Source organism: Moschus berezovskii, chromosome 9, assembly GCF_049115385.1.
Source record: "Moschus berezovskii isolate FMDL1 chromosome 9, NW_MosBer_1.0, whole genome shotgun sequence".
Lineage (NCBI taxonomy): Eukaryota > Metazoa > Chordata > Mammalia > Artiodactyla > Moschidae > Moschus > Moschus berezovskii.
The window spans coordinates 90,487,083-90,508,302 of record NC_142468.1 but is presented as its reverse complement, the minus strand read 5'-3'; the positions used below and the strand labels follow the sequence as shown (position 1 = coordinate 90,508,302).

The 21,220-nt window shown below is 53.0% G+C and overlaps 1 protein-coding gene and 1 non-coding gene across 3 annotated transcripts in view; both read left to right on the top strand.

Moving 5' to 3' along the window:
* ITGA11 (integrin subunit alpha 11) overlaps positions 1–16,427 on the top strand; it is a 129,966-nt gene extending 113,539 nt beyond the window's left edge. The window contains exons 21-30 of one of the 2 annotated variants that reach the window (XM_055436940.2): positions 1,784–1,882; positions 3,689–3,765; positions 5,821–5,910; positions 6,704–6,794; positions 8,270–8,383; positions 8,583–8,669; positions 10,405–10,515; positions 10,611–10,706; positions 14,298–14,411; positions 15,084–16,427. In XM_055436940.2, coding sequence (XP_055292915.2) covers positions 1,784–1,882; positions 3,689–3,765; positions 5,821–5,910; positions 6,704–6,794; positions 8,270–8,383; positions 8,583–8,669; positions 10,405–10,515; positions 10,611–10,706; positions 14,298–14,411; positions 15,084–15,155 — 951 coding nt within the window. In that variant the 3' untranslated portion in view covers positions 15,156–16,427. Of the gene's footprint in view, positions 1–1,783; positions 1,883–3,688; positions 3,766–5,820; positions 5,911–6,703; positions 6,795–8,269; positions 8,384–8,582; positions 8,670–8,975; positions 9,064–10,404; positions 10,516–10,610; positions 10,707–14,297; positions 14,412–15,083 lie in introns of those variants that run through there. The other variant, XM_088839942.1, reaches the window with a different exon arrangement.
* TRNAR-CCG (transfer RNA arginine (anticodon CCG)) lies at positions 8,933–9,005 on the top strand. Its single transcript has one exon. It is a non-coding gene; the product is annotated as a tRNA-Arg (tRNA).
* Positions 16,428–21,220: the final 4,793 nt, after the last annotated feature.

The window sequence follows — 21,220 nt, the reverse complement described above, 5'->3', positions numbered from 1 at the left end:
TTCACACCCCTTCCTCCTTCCCCACCCGCCCCTGCCACGCCTGCCCTCGCCGTAGCCCCACTGGCCCCCAGTTGCCCAGCACACCTGCCCTTTCACACCAAGGCCCCCTCCCTCCCTTCCTGACAAGCTCCTGCTCCCTCTTGGCAACCCCTTACAACGCCTGCTTACATTTCACCCTCACAACAACCCCAGGAGGTGATGGTAGTGGTCGTGTCCCCCTTTACCCAGGAGGAGATGGAGGCACAGAGAGCGTTTAAGTGGACTGAACAGGGTCAGGCAGCCAGCAAGTGGAGGAGCACGATTCCCACCCAGCAGCTGGCCCCTGCCCGCAATTCACGAGAGAGCATGTTCCCCGTGCCACACCCCCTGGGGTGGCTTCCTGAAGCCCCCAAAGGTCACACAGGGCCCCCCAGCCTGCGCAGCTCCCTGGCACAGCCTTGTGCATGCTCCATGGGGATCATCAGTGTCTGCGCTCTGCCCTGCTATAACCCTGAAGGACAAGTGCCCTTTCTCGGTCACGTCTGTCCCCAGGGCTGGGCATGGAGAATTCCCTCAAGACATGTCTGTTGAACAAACCTGGGACATTATTGTCACGTGTGGGTGCTCGGGGGTCCCAGGCTCCATCAGACACACTCTCTGTCCGCACAGCTCTCAGTATCCGCGTGGGGCCTGGGGGTTGCAGAATAGAGCTGCCAGCCTGTGTTCTCACCTCGACCTCTCCTTCCTCACGGGCCTGGAGAGGGACAGGATGACCCCTCCCCAGCCATACTCACACTCACACTCCCCCCACACACACATATACACGTGAACACGCACTCTTCCTGTAGAGCAGGAAGCTGAGTGGAGTGAGGCCCACTAGAAAAGCGGGCGGCTGCCTGCCCTTGGTGGGTCCCCAGTGTCCTCAGATAGACCCCAGGTCAGTGCATAGGATGCAAGGAGAGGTTGTTAGTGCAAAACCACTTCCTCTGCCAGGCCCAGGTGCTGCCCCGCGGCCCAGAGTAAAAACGCCTGGCTCACCTGATAGTCTTTTAAAGGCCTCTTCTTCCAGAGATTTTTTATCTCTATCTGGACTTAGGTTATCTAGGGGAAATAGAGCCCCAAACCTGCTGCCGTAGCCCAGACTGTCCAAGACCAATCCCATGCCTGTTCATGACCCTCACTGGAAGGAATCATGGTGTTTTGTTTCTGTGACATAAAGCGACTTTGGAAACGTGTCCTGTGAAGGGCCATGTCCACATGCACATGTATGCGCACACACGTGTACCCACACACATGGCATATAGTATGTGAGTAGGGCTGGCCTGCAGCCTTGCTCCTTCACCAGCACCACCGTCCATCCCCAGCCCAGGAGGTGCTCACAGTAGAAGCACCCCCTCCTTCCTCTCCCCAACCCCTACCACCCAACAAGGGGACCTCAAGTGGAAGAAGCCACTTTCTGGTGGTCTGAGCTGGTTGCCTCCCATCTCTGGGGCTCACTGACCCCACCTGTAAGCTGGATGATAAGTCCTGCCTCCAGGCTTGATCCAAAGGGGATGACACAGCACGTACATGAGTGCCTGCCCATTTTCTCCACAACCGGGCACTGCCCTGCAGCAGCTCCTGCCTTGCTTTCTGCACCTAGAACCGTGCCACACCCATCTCTGGGGCCTCTGTGCCTCCAGCCTCTGCTGCCTGTGCTGCAGCCTCAGCCTGGGCAGGTGGGGGCTGGGGGCAGGGGTGGCCCCCAGGCCTGGGTCTCAGACCCCCCCTAACTTCTGCCCATGATGCCCCCACCCTCCCCCAGGATGACTCAGATGGCAGCATCGAGTGTGTGAACGAGGAGAGGAGGCTCCACAAGAAAGTCTGCAACGTCAGCTATCCTTTCTTCCGGGCAAAGGCCAAGGTGGAGGCTGGGCGGTGTGCGGTGGGCCCAGGGCGGGTCAGGGAGGCCGGGCGGTGTGCGGCGGGCCCAGGGCGGGTCAGGGAGGGCGCGGTGTGCGGCGGGCCCAGGGCGGGTCAGGCCGGGGCGCTGTGCGGCGGGCCCAGGGCGGGTCAGGCCGGGGCGCTGTCCGGCGGGCCCAGGGCGGGTCAGGGAGGCACAGTGGGAGCAAGAGAAGTAGAAGCGAACAAAGAGACAGACTGGGGAGGGATGGACAGGCCTGAGGGTGGCTTTTAAATTAAGGTTGTTTTTTTTCTCCCATGAAATGACAGTTGAATGATCAGCCAGCCACCCCCAGGGCTGACAACCCACCCCCTGAGAGCATGGACCCTCACCTCAGGGAATCCTGCCACTCCCACCCACCACTCCCCACCACCTCTTGGCCAGTTAGCCCTCTGTACTGTATCCTAGCACGTTTTTACTTTTAAAAAACTCTTTTGGCCTCACCACAAGGCATGTGGAATCTTAGTTCCCTGACCAGGGATTGAACCCACGACCCCTGCATTGGAAGCGTGGAGCCTCAACTGCTGAACCACCAGGGACGTCTCCCTAACATTTTTTAAAATGTCCAGCCTCTGTCTCCCCAGCTGTGCCTGGGGAGAGATGGGGAGGAAAATGAATGTTTTTTGAGCAGGTACCATGTGCTTAAAAGTACATGTGAAAAGAGTGTAGAGTTGGGAGAAGCAACTTCCTGGGAAAGGGAGGTAGACTCCAGATTGTGGGGGCATTTTCCCATCCCCTGGGCAGCAGGCAGCCCCTGAAGTTTCCAGAGTAAGAGAACACCTAACTGAGGCCAAGCTACTTGTAAAGTGAGAATCAAACAGAGGGGAGCCTGAGGCAAGGCTAGCTGGAGAGCCGAGTGTGTTCCCAGCAGCAGAGTCTGCAAGGCTAGGGGATGGGGAGGGGGATTAGGGTTCCTTATAAAAGAACTTCTCTGGTGCTATGCAGGTCACGACTGTGGTGTTTGAGGTGAGACACTGACACACTTAGGGACTCTCGGGTGAAGACCCAGGGGGAGCAGAACCCAGCCCAAGCTTCCCCACCCAACCCGTGGCCACTTGGGGAGAAAGGTCCCCCCCCACCAAGGTCTCCTTGAGAAAACCAAAGAGGGTCAGACCTAGGAAGAGCACCAGGGTTCTGTGCAAAGCCCCAGTATCACCACCAGGCAGGGCAGAAGCTAGCAAAGAGGCTCACAGGGGACCCAGGCCCTACTCCTGGGGAAGGCCGAGGGCAGCACGGGGACCGGGGCCATCGGAGCGGCAGGAGGGCCTCTGGACAAGGAGACAGACGTGCGACTAGCCTGCTGATTGGCCTGGGACAGCCTCCACGCTTCTCCACCTGTTCACACGCAGGAACAGGGAGTGCGTGCGGGCGGTCTTACTACCCACTCCTGGCCCCATCTCCCAAGGCGCATGGTGACGGCCGCCTCTCCTTTCTGCCATCAACTCGCCCACCCAGAAATTCCTGCAGGAAGAGTCTGAAGTTGGACTTGCTGCCTTCTAGTGGCCGGTAGTTAGAAACAAAAAGGGAGGTGGCGAAGGGCTGGCTCCACAGCCAAGAAGCCCCGTCTCAGGAGCTGTTGACCTTGGCTGCGTCCCCTCCACAGCCCCCAAGTGCAGCTCACATTACTCCAGCACTTGGGCCTCCCTCCCCCAGTCCATTCCCTGCCAACAGGGTCCACTGAGAGGGCAGGGGCTGGGAGGCTGGGCCAGGGCTGCTGCAGGCAAGCAGTTCCCAGCCATCCCATCTCCAGCGACTCTCTCTTTGCAGGTGGCTTTCCGTCTGGATTTTGAGTTCAGCAAATCCATCTTCCTGCACCACCTGGAGATCCAGCTCACAGCGGGCAGGTCAGGGCTGGCCCACTCCTTTCCCATCCCCACTCGCTACTCCCAGGCCCTGTTCTGCCACTAGGAACTGCCCCTCCCCACACTGAATCCCCCATCCCTCACTGCCCCAGCCTGGGAGGGCCCCAGGTTAGTCCCCAAGTGCTGGCGAGCATGCTGCTCTGCGACTGTTCTTCAGCTTGGATAGAAATAATAATACCCTTACCTTTATATAGCAGTTACTTAAAAGCCCTACAGTTGTGAAGCACTGGGCACGTATTAGTCAGTCTTTCCAGCAGCCCCTTAAGACAAGCAAAGCAGGACTTATTCCCATTCCACCTCCCAGGTAAGAAAAAGCTCAGAGAGGTTGAGTGAATTTCCCATCAACACACAACATGTTAATAGCACAACTCAAAGCTAAACACTAGATTTCCTACTCCTCCCATCCAAGCATTAATCAGGCTCAACCCTGCTTAGCTTCTGAGAAGGGACGAGATGGGTTGCGTGTAGGGTGGTATGGCCATAGACAGATTTCCTCCTCCTCATCCAGTGCTCTTTCTGCCCTGGCCCCTTCTCTCCCCTTGGAAAGTTCCAGTTTTTAAAGACCTTCTCTTAACTTGCTGTTGATCTGTCTGTCTGTCTATCTTGCAGGCTTCCCTGAGGCAATTCGCTTTAGGTTGACACCGTGAATCACCCATGTCAGTAATAAACACACAAAGGCAGGAAGGGATTCTAGCTTTATAAGGCTTTATAAACCCTCCTGAGAACTTCTCCACACTGGCAATAAATCCGGCAGCACCAACATTCCAGCACACACACAAGTCAGTAGTCAGGAAGTGCTGGTGATCCACGCGCCAGCGTGTGCTTAGTGTAGTTAACCAATCTGTGCCCTTTGGTGGAATGCTCACCTGCCGTGAGGTGAGCATGTGTTGACATCTTGAGGCCTCCCTCTAAGAAAAGAGTCCCTTCTCACAGGTAATGAACACTCTTGCCTGCAGTGATCTTGGCAGCATGGCTGCTGGCGGGCGCTTGTGAGTTGGGCATGTATGTATGTCAGACTCCCTTTTCTAACTAAGCACCTCTCTGGGGTAAAGCTTCCAAAGGAAATTCAACTTCATGTACCTAATAAGCAGAAATTGTATCTCTTTATGTCTAAAATGATCTGCCCTGGTGGTTCATGATGCTCAGAAGTAAAGGGAAACGTATTTGACAAAACTCTCTCTAATGCCTCCCTGGTCTTTTCAAGGCAGCACACAGCCCCTCAGCCACCCCATGGGAGCTGCCCGACCTGAACGCTCTCAGTTCAGTTCAGTTCAGTTCAGTCATATCTGACTCTTTGCAACCCCATGAACCGCAGCACGCCAGGCCTCCCTGTCCATCACCAACTCCCGGAGTCCACACAAACCCATGTCCATTGAGTTGGTGATGCCATCCAACCATCTCATCCTCTGTCGTCCCCTTCTCCTCCTGCCCTCAATCTTTCCCAGCATCAGGGTCTTTTCAAATGAGTCAACTCTTCGCATCAGGTGGCCAAAGTATTGGAGTTTCAGCTTCAACATCAGTCCTTCCAATGAACACCCAGGACTGATCTCCTTTAGAATGGACTGGCTGGATCTCCTTGTCCAAGGGACTCTCAAGAGTCTTGAATTAATTCCTCATGCTCCTCTCCTCCCTTGGGCAGAGCCTTGCCCTACAAGCATCATCCCCACCCCCAGGGCCCCCAGCACAGGACTTGCCCGGCTGACAGATGAGAAGGGGCACAGGCTGCTGTGAGCAAGCTGGCACGGTCCTCTCAGCCTCTAGCCCAGATGTGCTGTGCCCAGAGAGAGGGCAGGGAAAGCTGAGGTCCAGGCCCCCCTGCCTCCCCAGACTTTCCCCTCCCAGGAGACACCTCTGATGGCTGCCCACCCCTCACTTCCCAGGCTGCCCTCTCTGGAACTGCAGCCCTAGACTAGCCGGGAGGCTCCTTCTCAGCCCTGCTTGGATCCCTCCAGCCGCCCGAGCCAGTCGGGGTGTGGGGGCTGAGTGGAGGGAGGGCTGCCCCTTCGTGACCGCAGGCGCGGCCGGCTCTCCTTGCAGTGACAGCGATGAGGAGGAGAGCACCAAGGAAGACAACACGGCCCTTCTGCGCTTCCACCTCAAGTACGAGGCCGACGTCCTCTTCACCAGGTGGGCCGGGGCCCCTGTGCTGAGGTTCTCGGAGATGCAGCCAAGTGTGTCCCTAAGAGTGCAGTGCCCCGTCCATAAAGGGGAGGCAGTGTCCACTAGAGGAGGAAGAGGCACAGACCTGGTCCCCAAGGAGCTCCCTGCAGCGGGCACCCCGAAGGCTAGGGCCACAGGCGGTGTCCACCCAGGAGAGGCTGCAAGTGGGGACCAGCTCTACAGAGAAGTCAAAACAGTAACCGAACTTGCTAAAAAGTCCATCTGCATTTCATTACCCCCTTTCACTGGCAATTCTAAACAGTATCAGTGAGAAAATGCTCCTCCCCCCAGGGCAGACTGCTCCCACCACCCCCCTCCCTCAGTCTGACCCTGGCCCCCAGTCGGCATCACCCCCCACCCCCACCTCCCAGAGCTCCCAGACAGGTAGAGAAGTCAGGAAGTAACAGCAAACAAAGCTCTAGCCCTCCTTCAGCCAACACTAGAGGCTGGAACGGTGCACAGTGGGCAAGTTTGTTGTCGAAAGAGGCCATGCCCCTGGGCAGGAGGCAAGGACTGGGATGGCAAAGAACCGGCCCTTCTGATTCATGTCCATCCCAGAAACCAGCAGACATTGCTCATTGATCTCAGTGTTTATTCCTGCTGGGAAGGAGCCTTCCCAACACAGCCCTCCCAGTGGACACAGAGGAAACCTGTTTGCTGTGGTCTGGGGGCGATGGGAACATGCCCACCTTCTTTCATTTGTTTATCCATCTGGCCAACACCGACTGAGCTCACAGCATCCCTGTCCTCTGCCCTGCAGGAGCAGCAGTCTGAGCCACTACGAGATCAAGTCCAACAGCTCCCTGGAGAGATACCATGGCATTGGGCCTCCCTTCCACTGCGTTTTCAAGGTTAGGCTGGAGGGCAGCCAGGCAGACAGCGAAAGACAGGAGCTGAGAACCCCTGTTTGGGAGGGAAGGAATCTGAAGGCATTGCCAGTGCCTAGATTTCAGCCTCGACCCTGCCACCCCTTCACTGTGTGACTTTAGGCAAGTCCCTCCCTGTCCCTGAGCCTCTCAATCCTCATCTGGAAAAGTACAGGGCTGGACTGGGAGGATGTGTCAGTGAAGATTAGGTGTATCTGCTTATAATTTTTTAAATATGAAAGAACAGTGATATAGATAATGCTCTGGGGTTTATTCTCTCCCATAAAAAAGAAGTCCAGAGTTGACAACTTTACAAAGTCCTCTGGGGCTGGGTCTCCTTGTGTCCATTCCACCATCCTCAACATGTGACTATCAACCTCTCAAGTTCACCTCATAGTCCAAGGTGGCTGCAGCTCTAGCCATCACATCCTCATTCCAGGAAGAAGGAAGGGGAGAAGAGTGTGCAAGACCCCTCCCTGAGGAACCTCTTTGGCACTGCCTCACACCTCCAGTTACCTCTCATTGTCCAGAACAGTGTGATTCAGCTATACGGGCGGCTAGGAAATGTGCCTTTTTGTCTTGATTTCTGTCACTAAGGAAGAAGGAAGAAGGAAAATTAGGAGGCATTTAAGAGTCTCTGCCCCGTGATCTCCCCAGCCCTGAATTGTTGGGCGAGAGTGAGGAGCAGGCAGACAGCTGGAAACACACAGATGCTTCGATGGCTCGTCCAAGAGAGGTTTAATAACCTGCCTAAGACCACACAGCTCATCTGTGGCAGCAGCCCTGGGTTATGTGTTCAGCCTTTCTGATTCCAAAACCCTGCTTGTAATCACTGCGGCTCTGACATTGAATGGGATGATGAGATGGTTGGATGGCATCACTGACTCAATGGACATGAGTTTGAGTAAATTCCGGGAATTGGTGATGGACAGGGAGGCCTGGCGTGCTATAGTCCATGGGATCGCAAAGAGTCAGACACAACGAGCGACTGAACTGAACTGAACTGACGCTGAATGCTTTGCAGCTAGAATGTGCACCAATGCCCACTATTTACATCCCGCATCAGAATGTAATCGCTACATCCGTTAATGGTTCTCTCAGAATAAAGGAGTTGCTTCACCATCTCCACCCAGACCTCTGTCCAGGGCGACACCCAGCACCACAGCCAAACGAGGGCGAAAAGAGGAAGTAACCCTTGCCCTCAGCCTCATGGCCCCCAGTGGCCGTCCTCAGCCTCCAGGAGCCCGTCCCTTTCAGCTTCCATGTGGTTTCCTTCCTGCAGCCCCCAGCCAAGGTCTGGAAGAACTTTAGAGCATCTGCAGTGAAAGGGCCAGGGAGCTAGGAGGAACTTGTTTCTCAGGCCTGGCTGGGGTCGGGGGGGGGGCCCACCCCCATGGACCTTGTCCCCCACCACCCAACCGCTGCTGGATGCACTGACACCTCCCCTTCTCCGGCCACAGATCCAAAACTTGGGCTTGTTTCCCATCCACGGGGTGATGATGAAGATCACCGTTCCCATAGCCACCAGGGGCGGCAACCGGCTATTGCTGCTGAGGGACTTTCTCACTGACCAGGTACCCATGCCCCGGGGGGCCGGTGTGGGGAGGAGACAAACAGACTGCTAGGTGTGCCCTCAAGTCCCCAGACCTCAGCTCCTTCTCCCGGGCCCAGGGCCGGCTGAGCCTTCCCTGGGCAGAGGAAGAGAGAGGGCTGTTCGGGCTGCTGAGTCTGCCAGGGCTGGTGGTGAGGCTGGTTGCCTGTTTCCTCGTACAGGTGAACACGTCCTGTAACATCTGGGGGAACAGCACGGAGTACCGGAATGCCCCAACGGAGGAGGACTTGAGTCGGGCCCCCCAGCTGGTGAGCGTCCCCACACCAGGAGCCCCAGCATGAGAGGGATTGTGAGAGCTCCTCATCCAATAGTTTGTCCACAGGAGCTTGTGGAGCCTCTTTTATGTCCGAACCTCAAACCAAGAGGAAACAGAAAAGATACTTTTTATCCTAGTGGGCTCAAATCTCATGGGAGTCGGGGTTGAGCGTAAAGAAGCCAGGGATGGAGGCTGGGAGACGTCTTCATTGAGGGGCAGAGGAGCAAACAACCTTAAATAAGAGGAGCAGGGGCTTCCCTGGTGGTCCAGTGGCTAAGACTCTGTATTCCGAATGCAGGGGCCCCAGATTCGATCCCTGGTCAGGGAACTAGATCGCACCTGCCACAGCTGAAACGGTCCTCCATGCTGCAACATCCTGTGTGCCATAACTCAGACCCAGTGCAACCAAATAAAAAGTGGAACAGAGATCATGGACTTGCCCCTGTGCCTAAAAGGGCTAGTAGGATATGGACAAGCAGAGGGAGGAGGAAGGAGCCAAAATGGAACAGCACAACAGAGGCCAGACCCCACAGGGCTTGTATTGGAAACACAGACCATATCAGCCGGGGTCTCCCTGTCCCCAGAGATAGAAGGCTGTGCTCAGTAGCTCAGTTGTGTCCGACTCTTTGCAGCCCCATGAACTGTAACCCACCAGGCTCCTCTGTCCACGGAATTTTCCAGACAGGGATACTAGAGCGGGTTGTCATTTCCTTCTCCAAGGGATCTTCCCAACCCAGGGATCACACATATTGACTCTTGCATCTTGTGCATTGGCAGGAGGATTCTTTACCTTTAGTGCCAGCTGGGAAGCCTGAAATGGAAGCCAATTTCAACTCCCAAGGTCCTCCCAGGACACCTGCTAGTGTCCAGGTTTCTGTTCCCAGGGCTACCTCTGCCCCACGCACCAATTTCTGAGCATGCTTTCATGATTCCTTACCCAAATAAAAATCTTCGCTGTTTTCATTTGATTTCCCCAAACAAAGCATCTTTGGAGTGTAGTGCACTGTGCTGAAGACAAACTTGGGTGGGTGAGGTGGCTGCAAGAGAGCCACGCAAATGAGTTTAACCCAATAAATCCTAATTATTTGATGATTTGTTTGGGTTTTCTATGAGGATAGTGTCACCTGCAAGTAATAATAGTTTTAGTTTTACCATTCAATCCTTTTAAACTTTTTCTTATTGCTCTGGCTAGGAACTACAGGGCAATGCTAAACAGAAATGATGACCATCTTGTCTTGATTCTGCTTTTAAAGGAATTATTTTTAGTTTTGCATTGTGAAATGCAATACTTGATGTAGTTTTTTTTTTTTTAATAAGCACCCTTATTCAGATTCAGGAAGTTCCCTGGTAGATTTTTATCACAAACAGAAGTTGGATTTCATAAAATGCTTTTTCTGCATCTGTTAAAATAATGTATCACTTTCCCTTTAATGTGCTTGTAGGGGGATGACATTTATAGGCTCTCTAATGTTGACCTAAAGTTCTGTTCCTGGAATACATCCAGTAATGCACAACTTCAAATGGAGCATCGGAGATATTAATACTATCCTTACCCTGTCCTCCAGCCAGCCCCGGCAGCCCCAGCCCCTGTGGCCTCCACCCGTCACCTCCTTCCTTGTCTCCTGTCACCCTTCCCCAGGAGCAAAACCCCACTTGGTCAAGCTGGGCAGCTGAGCCCACTCTCTGGTGGCCAAGCCCCTGCTCACCCAGAGACCCTCCTCTTTCAGAATCACAGCAACTCTGATGTAGTCTCCATCAACTGCAACGTGAGGCTGGCCCCCAACCAGGAAATCAATTTCCATCTGCTGGGGAACCTGTGGTTGAGGTCCTTAAAAGCAGTAAGTAGAGCTCCAGGGCCAGGCTGGAGGAGACGGGTGCTAGGGAGTTTCTCCAGGGGAGGGACCAGCTCCTGACAAGGCCTCTGATTACACAGCTCAAGTACAAGCTGATGAGAATCACGGTCCACGCCGCCTTGCAGAGGCAGTTCCACAGCCCGTTCATCTTCCGCGAGGAGGATCCCAGCCGCCAGGTGAGCACTCGGAACCCTGCAGACCTGGGCTCGTGCCAGGCCAGCTCGGGGAAGGGTCATGCCTTCCCTTTAAAGTTTCTGTACTCCCCATGCAGGAGAGAGATGGACAGGCCTGCCCAGCAGTCAGTGCAACATCAGAGAAGGGGAAAGAGAGACAAACAGGCCGTTGGGACAAAAGTAGGAAGAGGGGACCAGAAATAGGCATTCATCACCCTGTACCTGGAGGCGCTGAGCTCTATACCTCCACAGCTCCCCGGAGGCAGAGAAAGGAGGGACACCTGTGTGTTTTACAGTAGAGGAAGCAGAAGCGCTGCCCAGGCTGCCTGCCTCCTGCCTCAGGGTAGCAAGGCTGAGTCTTGGCAAACTAGTAGCCTAGAATGGCCAGCCAATCCTCCCCTCCTCATCCATCCACACCCCAGATCTGATAAATGAAGGCTGTTGCAAACTGAAATTGTGAAGACCAAGGGATGGAAGCAGTCTCTGTATTGGGACTCTTTTTTAATTGAGTAAAGCCAGATTGTTATAGATCAGACTGGCTTGAATCAGGGTCTGGGAAAGGAGTGAAGATCCAGGCGGTGCTCCTGGGAAAACGAGAAATTGGGTCTTGAAGTGAAAGTGGGTGCTCTGGAAGGAGCTGGGCATCTTGGGCGTGGGACGCTGCTGCCCTCCACTGGCCACATCCCTGAACTGTGGTCTGGGTTCCGGGTGAACCTCCTATCCCAGATGCCCAGTGAATCCCCAGCCCCATCCTAGGAGATGCTGGAGAGCAAAATGCGCCAGGTCAGGAAGTCAGACCTTAAGAAGTCACCAGCGTCGATCCCAAACAGTGTGGGGGTACGCCAAGCAGAGAGGGAGCAGGGGCAGAGGCCCAGGAACAGCACTCAGCGAACACCCCGGGAGCAGTTGTACTTGCTCCTTCTCCAGCGTTTTGTCAGGTTTTCCTCCTGTGACTCAGCCCCCACCACACATAAATGAGGGCAACAAAGTGTGGGTGCAGTCTGAGGCTGAGCCCAGGTCAGAGCAGGGCAAGTCCAGGGAAGGCTTTCTGAAGACAGTCCACTTGATCCGAATCTTGGGAGACATGCGGGAATTTCCCAGGCAATCAAGTGAGAATTGTGGTGCAGACACCACATGCATAACGACCCCACTCTCTGCACTAGATCATTTGTCATTGACTAGTTTGTGATTTCTCCTTCCACTCCCACCCTCAAACCCCTCTTATGCTCTCTGAACGCCTCACTTCTCTTAGAAACCCAGTCACCCCAAACTTAAGCCCCTAGTGACTTGGCTCTGTGCAGGGTGCCAGCCTTCAAGGATGGAAAAAGCTAGACGGGACCTGCTGTTGGTGGAGCCCAGACTATGTGCCATGTTCCCTGATCACCCCTCATGGTTCTGTGAGGGACATCCCCATAGCCACTTTCTAGATATGGAAACGGAGGCTGTTTAAGGTAGGGCAGAAGGGGAGCAGGCTTTCCTATTGAACAGTCAGTGGCCAAGCCGGGCTCTGCTGCCATGCTGTCGAGGGGTACATTCATTCAGGCTTTCAGTGAGGTGACTGAGCTCCTGCTCTGGGCAGGCCCTGTTCCACACACTGAGGATAGAGCAGAATCAAAGCAGACAAGCCCCTGCTCTCCCTGGAGCTGGCGCTCTGGGCTGGGGTTGGGGGAGAGGCAGCAAACGTAAGTACGAAGTCAGTGGTGACAAGCTCTGCCCAGAAAAGCGCAGCTGCGTGACGGCGGAGGGGAGGAGGTGCTGTTCCATACAGTGAGCCTGGGGAAGCCACTTCCATCGAGGGGCAGAGACCAGGAGGGACACAGTGGTGTCTTGTGGTGGAGTCCTGCCAGCAGAAGGAGCAGAGGTGAAAGTCCCAGCAGCAGGCGGAGTGCTGGGCGTCTCGGTGGTCAGGTGGCAGAGTTAAGAGCAAGGGACAGAGCAGGAGATGAGGCTGGAGAGATTAAAAGGGCCAGAGGGTGCAGGGCTTTGCAGGCCAGGACCAGGATGCTAATTTTCACTCTGAGTGAGATGGGAAACCTGGGGAACCCAGCAGCGCAGAGCATCCATCCCCTGCCTCTGGCTGCCAGGAACAGCCTGAGGAATGAAATCAGGAGTTTGCATGAGGGCCTGTTAGAGGTACCAGGTGGGCCGAGTGGACTGTCGGATGTGAGGCAGGCGCGCAGTGGGAGGTCTTCCCTGCTGGAGAGTTAAGAACCCAAGCTCCTAATGCAGGGGGCCCAGGTTTGATCCCTGACTGGGGAGCTAAGACCCCATAGGCTGTGTGGTGGTGGTGGTTTAGTTGCTAAGTCATGTCCAACTCTTGCGATCCCACGGACTATAGCCTGTGAGGCGTGGCCTAAAAACAAAAACAAACAAAAATAGTTAAGAAAAAAAAAAAAAGAGTGCAGTGGAGAGTCCAGGTAGAATGTAGAAACACGAATGCATCAGCCGGCATAAAGATGGTTATGGCCTTCCCCAGAACTGTGTTAGGGCTTTCACGGCCCTGGGCACTTTTGCCTTTAGGGCTTTTCTCCAAAAACACACACACAAAAAAAATTTTTTTTTAAATTTTATGACTGTCTGTATAAAGACAAATAAAATCCAGACAAGATTATATTTGTCTTTTGATTCTAACTTTAAAGGAAATTAGAAAATTTTTGTGGGCCCCTAAAAGCATTATGAGTTAGTCACTCAGTCATGTCCAACTTTTTGTGACCCTATGGACTGTAGCTCACCAGGCTCCTCTGTCCATGGAATTCTCCAGGCAAGAATTCTGGAGTGGTTGCCATTCCCTTCTCCAGGGGATCTTCCTGACCCAAGGACTGAACCTGGGTCTCCTGCATTGCAGGCAGATTCTTTACTGTCTGAGCCTTCAGAAGCACTGTGGGCCCCTAGCGCTGTGCTCACTGCACCTACTTCATAAAGCAGCTCTGAGGGAGAGTCACAGAGTGACTGGAGATAAAGAAGAGGTCCACGAAGAGAGAGATGGGATGGATTGGGAGATTAGAATTGATGTATATATACTGTTGATACTATGTATAAAATAGATAACTAACAAGAACCTATGGTATAGCACAAGAAGCTCTACTCAATGCTTTGTGCTGAAGGAAATCCAAAAAAGAGGGGATATATGTAGCTGATTCACTTTGCTGTAGAGCAGAAACTAACAGAAGACTATAAAGCACCTATACTCCAATAAAAATTAATTTGAAAAAGATGTCCAAGGACAGAGCCAGGGGACACACCAACATTTAGGCAGCAGCAGCAGACAAAGCAAGAAGCAGTAGCCCGTGCAGAAGGAGGAGGATCCAGGCAGAGAGAAGTGGCCCCAAAGCCAAAGCAGAACGTGTCTCAAAGAGAAGGTGGGACCACCTGGTCACTTAAGTCAGGGGTCCACCGTGCTGGGGCGGGGAGCTCTGAGGCCGCTCAGCAGGCTGCGTGCCACCCATCCCCGCAACGTCTTCCTGGGGAAGGGGACGCAGCTCTCCCACCAGCTGCCAGCTGTCTCCTGCCCTCCTGCCCTGCCCCAGGCTGCTGCCCGCCCGGGGGCCCCAGGACAGTAGTGCTGCTGACATGGCCCCACCCTTCCCCTTGCAGATCACGTTTGAGATCTCCAAGCAAGAAGACTCACAGATCCCCATCTGGATCATCGTGGGCAGCACCCTGGGGGGCCTCCTGCTGCTGGCCCTGCTGGTCCTGGCACTCTGGAAGGTGAGGGCCCCACAGCGGGGGTGGGGCAGCACCCTAGCTGTCCCGGCCCGGGGCCCCAGCCTCTGAGCAGTGTGGCCAGTGCCCACATGCTCCTCCACATGGGAGCTGGGGCCCGCCCAGCCTCCTCCCCAAAACTCGCCGGCTCCTCGCCACAGCAGACGGATGGGCCACCAGAGGGCACTGAACCTGTGGCTCCAGCCCTTTTGTGGGTCCCCTTCTGGGTCCCTGATAAAAGCTATCCTTCCTCTGATCAGAAAAAAAGCAAGCACACACAACCACAGAATTTCTCCAATTTAATGTCAGGCTGTTAAGAAATCCCTTGGAAGCCTTTCTCCATCCCTGAGCCTCAGGTTAAGAAGCTGCAGTCTCAACCTCCTCCTATTCGAGATGAGGCGAGGGGGGCTCAGAGAGTGGTAGTGACTCGGGCGGTGTCAAACAGCACGACCACCTGCCTCTGGACAGAGGCTCCATCCGCTCGGTTCCAGCCTCCACGTCACCAACGAAGAGGCCCCTTGCACAGCCTGGCAGTTGGTGGGGGGTGCTCAGCGTGAGCAGGGGAGGCATTCAGGGAACGCCTCTGAGGAAAGAAGCCTCAGGAGGGTGAGTGGAGGGAGGGGAGACAGGCCTTGTCCCCCGCCCATCCCTGACATCTCTCCCTTTGCCTCCCCACAGCTCGGCTTCTTTAAAAGTGCCAAGCGCAGGAGGGAGCCCGGCCTGGACCCCACCCCCAAAGTGCTGGAGTGATGCTCCTGAGGAGGCTGTGAGTGGATGGGGGCCGGGATGCGGGCCCAGGCAGTGTGCAGGCCCGGGGCCCACCGAGCTGGGGCGGAGAGGACACCAGCTCACTTGCACTTGACCTCATCTCCTGAAAGACCGAGTCCGCTCTCTCTGAAAGGAACTCGAGTCAGTTTTCAGAGGGACTGTCCTACTGGGAGCCGCAGCACCTCCAACACAGATCCCTAGGGACTTAAAGGGACCCTCCCCCAAGGTCCACCCCAAAGTCACCCCCCAGGCTGTGCAGGGGCATTGCCCCCCCACCACTGAGGTGCTGGGAAGTCGTCATCACCCCATCCTCAGAAGAAGCCTGGAGAGGAGGCGACGAATGCAAACGCACTCTGCCTTCTCCGGACCTGTAGTTGCAGGGGGACAGTGGGTCCGTATCCTGCGCTGTCTCCCCAACCCTACGCTGCCCACAGCTCCCGAGCCACCTCACCCCTTCCTAGCCGGAGATAGGTCCCTGGAGTGCCCCCTGAGTGAGGGCCCAGTGGTGACAGCTGCTGGCCAGGATGAAGATAGACTCTGGGAGGCAGAGACTGTGATGGACAGGCAGCTGGGACCTAGGAGAACCGCGCTCACCTGACTGACACCCACACCCCCTCCCACGGAGCTCACAGCAGCCCCGGGCCTGCAGCTGCCGCCCCTCCCGCTGCTTTTGTTCCTGGGTGCCTGGCAGAAGCCTGTGGATGATGCGGTCCCCAGGGCTCCACGTTCTCACTTCACCTTCCCCACAGCCGGTCCTGATGCAATGGCTGCAGGCTGGGGGCGCCCCTCCCTGCATCACCCCCTCCCTACACACACACACCAACACACACCCTCCCTGCATCACCCTCTCCCTACACACACACACACACACAGCCTCCCATCACACACACACACACACACACACACACCCTCCCTGCATCACCCTCTCCCTATACACACACACACACACACAGCCTCCCATCACACACACACACACACACACACCCTCCCTGCATCACCCTCTCCCTATACACACACACACATAGCCTCCCCCATGCCCGGGAGAAGGGCTGGACCAGTGCTGAGGGGTTCTCTATGGAACATACTGGATAAAGCCAGTGTGGGGACCTCCGGAGCCTGTGCAACCTTGGTGGCAAGTATCTGATCGGCCAGCCCCTGGGACAAGTGGACCCACCAATGATGGGGCCCCGAGGACAAGAGGCACGCCTGGTGCCCAGCCAAATAATTTATGCCTTGACCTGGTTTTGAGGTAGGAGTGAAAGGGGATCCATCAAAGGCATCTGTCCCCTGACACACAATACGACCTTTACTGTCGTAAATATTTTTAAGAAAATTTTAAAAATACAGTGTTTAAAAACAACCAAGAGGCTGCCATCCTTTTGTGGGCAGAACATGTCCTAGTGAGCCATGCTCTGACAGGAGGTGGATGAGCGGCTGCCTGCCAGGAAGGGACGTGTCCGCCCCTTGCTCCCTACAGCATCCCCTGCCAGGGCCGCCTGGTCTGGGATGGACATCTCAGCGATGGGGTCCTCCCTCCCTCCCACGCCCACTGCTCCTTCTTTAGCCAGTATAGATGGTTGAAAGCACGTATCCCCATAGCGTCTACCGCTTCGTTCCTTCTCTTTTCTCCCAGATTTCTCTAGGCTGACATCTCAGTGCCGATTCTCAGACCTGACTTCTAGTTTCTTCACCTTTACCCACAGGCTACTCTTAAACTTAATTGTCTCCATGCTATTCTTATGCTACTGGAATCCCAGGAAACCAGTAGAACCTCAAAAATTATTTGGTCCCTTCCCCCCATAGAGGAGGACACTCAGAACCAGAGAAATTAAGAGAGCCCCCAGTTCCGCAGCAAATTCCAGACTAATTCCAGGACTGCTGTCCCTCAAGCCACACTGTCATTCTCACCCAGCCTTAGAAGGGTTTGATCTGAAGAAGTAGAAGGAATTGATATGCAGTCACTTCTGATTCGTCATGGGAAAATTTTTTTCTTCAAATGGTGAAACCAAAATCAGAAGGTAGCATTTAAAAAATCATATTTCATTTGAGTCATCACCCTCATAAGTGGAGTATGATCCCACATGCAAAAGTGCATTGTTTGATCTGTAGCAAGTCTTCTGTAGAACACCATCGACTGGGAATGCTTTCATAGGAAACCTTTTAGAAACTGGTGTTCACATTTAAAAATCTGCCTTGTGCTGCCACACCATAGGCCACACAATGTATATATAGGTCAGATGCAGCCCAGAAGCCACTGAATTGCAGCCTCTGGGCTCAGAGGCCATCTTTACCTCTGGGACATCACAGTCCCTCCATGCCCTCCCCTACCTGAGGCAAAGAACAGCTAAAGGGTCAAAAGGTAGAAAAAGTGGGAGACGCGTCTGAACCTTCAGGGCCTTCAGCCCTCACACTGTGTTGCTCTCGTCTTCTCTGTCTTAGCAGTTCTGAAATTATTTGCTGTGGGGTATAAGTATCTTAAGGCACGATTGTCCTTGAGAGTGCTGGTGGGACAAGCAGAGAAGATATACTTTACAGGGAGCAAAGCCTCATGCTAGAGCAGTGTTTCTCAAGGCCGACTGCACAGTAGAATCACCTGAGAGCTTTAAATGTTACCTGTGCAAAGGGCCCACCCATGGGGGTCAGATTTAGTCATCTGGGAGAGGGGCCAGGGCATCGTTTGTGTCTGAGTTCCCCCAGCGACTCCAATGTGCCCGTGAATATATAGGCTAGAAAACAAGAAATAAGGGGTTAACATGCAGAAGTGACCTTCCTTGCTGCGTATAGGGAACTGTGCTGTCATGGTAATGCTGTTCAAGTTTACTTGGCTCCAGCCTGCAGTTTGAAAGACTTTCTCATTCCAGCAAGTCTCCAGAGTATAATTTGCTACAGGAGATCACCAGGGTCCTCAGAGCCCCAAAGGGCCTCTTGGAGGAGTTGGGGGCAGGCACATTTGCCAATGTCTGGGGGTGCGGAGATGAACAGCAGTCTCTGAAGCATTTTTGGCATGGTAGCAAGCAGTCCAAAATGCAACTGCAAATCAACATGAAAATTCATATTATGGTTCATTTGGAGGGTTATTAGCAATGCTCTATCTGGCAGTTAAGAGTAATTATTTATGGTGAAACTAAGGGTTGAACTCAAGAGTATTAACATGAAGCATAACCAGCTTTAAAAAAGTTCAGTCTTTTCAAAGCTTTATCGGCCCATCTGGCCTCGTGGTACTGAAGCCATTCCACAGCACGCAAGTGCACAGGCGGAAAACACGCCTGGAGCGAGGTCTGACTCTGCACACCAGATTACCAACTGCAGGTGGTTTTAGAATTCACTCCTCACATTGTCAGGGCTTCTTCAATTCTAGACTCACCTCTAGTAGAAGGAAAGGACCTCCAACCAAGTTATGAACTTGAGATGTGCACGATATCCTGGGGGGGCCTCCCTGTTGATTCTGACATGGTCAGACCCCATGCAGGAGGGCAAGAAAATCCAGGAGCTCAGAGGCAGCCTTTGGGTAGCTCTGAGAGTGGACTCAGGCCCTTATGCCGTGACTGGTGTTCTGCGGGGACGTGGACCTCAAGTATGCTGTCCTTCAGTTTTGGCCAGCCAAGAGAGAAGAAATCCAGGTAAGAATGTGGCTTCTTTCTGGTATCAGATGGTATGGGCATGCAAGCTCGGAGGCAAGGTGTGCCTCTTAAAGGTGAGTATCAATCCAGAGCCGAGCTTCTCCAAATGGGGTCCCAGAGCCACCTACATAAGAACTACAGCCAACATTCTACCCCAGACCTCAAGATCCAATTCTTGTGAGGTCATTTTAAGCACATTAAACTTACAGAACCATAAGATACTGGCCTTCTCTAGACTTCAATATCAGTTTCTGGCAGCACAGCCTTTTTTACCTGCCCTTGAGCCTATCAAAGTGGCAGTAGTCACTGGTAAAAAACCCTCAAGGAGCATCCTTCCAGTAAACCAGTGGAGTTTCTGGATTTTCCTTTGTTAAGGAAGTTGGTATTTCTTAACAAGGTGGGTGTCAAATGAAGGGGGCAAGGTGCTAGCATAAACACAAGAGAGGGAGAATTAACTTTTCTGGGAAATGTGGGAGAGCTTCCAGGAGACCTAAGGTCTTCAGGCCTTCAAAAGACAAGCTGCTCTCTCCACCAATGTTCAAGAGCTCTTAGCATCCATATTGTCCCAAAGTAAGACATTAGACTTTTGGCTTTAAGCCCCAAGACGCCAGGCAGCCTGCAATTGAAACAGCTGACTTAATCATGCTTCTTTTCTGGCACAACGACTCGCTGCAACCACACCTCACCCCAAACATAAAGTGGCGGCTTCTCCACCAGATACGCCTTGGGTGACTGACTTAATACAGCCATTAGCAGTGAACAGGCCTGTCTTCACCACACTGGCCTTTGTTTTCACCTTCAACTAATGTCACATTGCCCTTTATTCTGCACTACTTCTTACCATTAAAGAAAAAAAAAACCCAAGTTACCCTTACATTACTATTACTGTCAACTAGATCCCTCTCAAAGGACAGTCAAGCTCAACTGACCACATTAAGCCTGCAGAGTGCTTTTGGGTCACTATCCCACTAGCTTTGACATCACGCTAAAGTAGGACGGCATGTTCCAAACAGAGGTTGAAACCGCAACAGAGGAGCTCTGCTGGTGTCTGGAGGGTGAGAAGCCTGGCACTTGGCCTCCAAAACTGTTCAAGAAAATACAGGCTAAAATGTACCTAGCAGACACACGAGGCTCAAAGCAGGGTATGAGCAGAAAAATGTTTTTAAAGACGGGGGCACCGTTACTTAAGGACTCATCCTTTCTCATCAGCTGTGCATGTTCTTCGTTCTTATCTTCCCGCACTATACTAAAAATGATGATGGTAAAGTTTTATGAAACGTTTTCAGAAGGTGGACCAAGCCAGAGTTCAAAAGTAACATCGTAAACTTTTAAAATTAAAATCTGTTGTCAGATGAAAACAATTAAAATTTGAGGGAAAATAGAAAATCAGGTTTCAAACAGGGGCATCTAGCTGGACAAAAAGATGATCACAGGCAGAGACCATACTTCTTATTGTCCATAAGGTCCATACGGTCCATTTAAGGACCATAGTCCTTATATGTGGTATAGAACATCCCTATATGTCCTATAACATCCCTAATACAGTGCTGACACACAGTAGATGCTGGATAAGCCCAAATTTCTGAGAGTTTTTTCCCATTGGTTAAGGCCAGAGCAAACCCCAGTCCTGCTCTCCGGATGAACTGAGCACACCAGATTTACCAAGCACAGGCAAATTAGAACAAATAATTTTGTCTAAGCTTGCCAAAAAGCCAAGATTTTGTGAGCCACCTTAAGTTTTTATCTCATACTGAAGTTTTCTAGATCAGGTACCTGATGAAATATATTCCTGCCAGCATTTTCTTTTGTCTGGGCATCTGTTACTTTAATACAACAGACGTTACTTGAAACACAGAGGGGGAATAAAAAGAGAGGTGCTTTCGAGTTTGCCTGCTTTCTGCAGTCCAGTCCACATTGCTGCCCAGGACAGATCTGGCAGAAACCCTGAGGTGAGTTTCTCTGGTACTGGTGTGTCAGTCTCACAGTGAATGAGCACTGGTCAGTGGGTCACGAAGCTCCAAGCCTGCCCCAGGCTCTCACACTCGGTCCCTGCGAGACCTTGGATGAACAACTCACTTCTTTGTGAGCCTGTATCCTCAACTGTAAAGTGAGAGAGTTGCCCTAAATGATTTTTCAGACTGCTATAAAGGGACTCCCTAAATCAAAGTGTGAAAGCAAACAGTTGCAGAAAATGTGCTCTCATAACACCCTTTAATATTCTCTGGTAATCCCAATGACTGTATTAGGTAAAAGAAAGAAATATGAGGTATGAATACTGGAAATGAGAAGGCAGAATTATCATTACCTGTAAATTAGTATACCCGGGACAACCAAATGAAGCAACTGAAAAAAATTTTTAAAAAGGGAAATCCATTAAAATGCCTATATCGAAACATTAACATTTAGAAGTATATACAATGAAAGAAA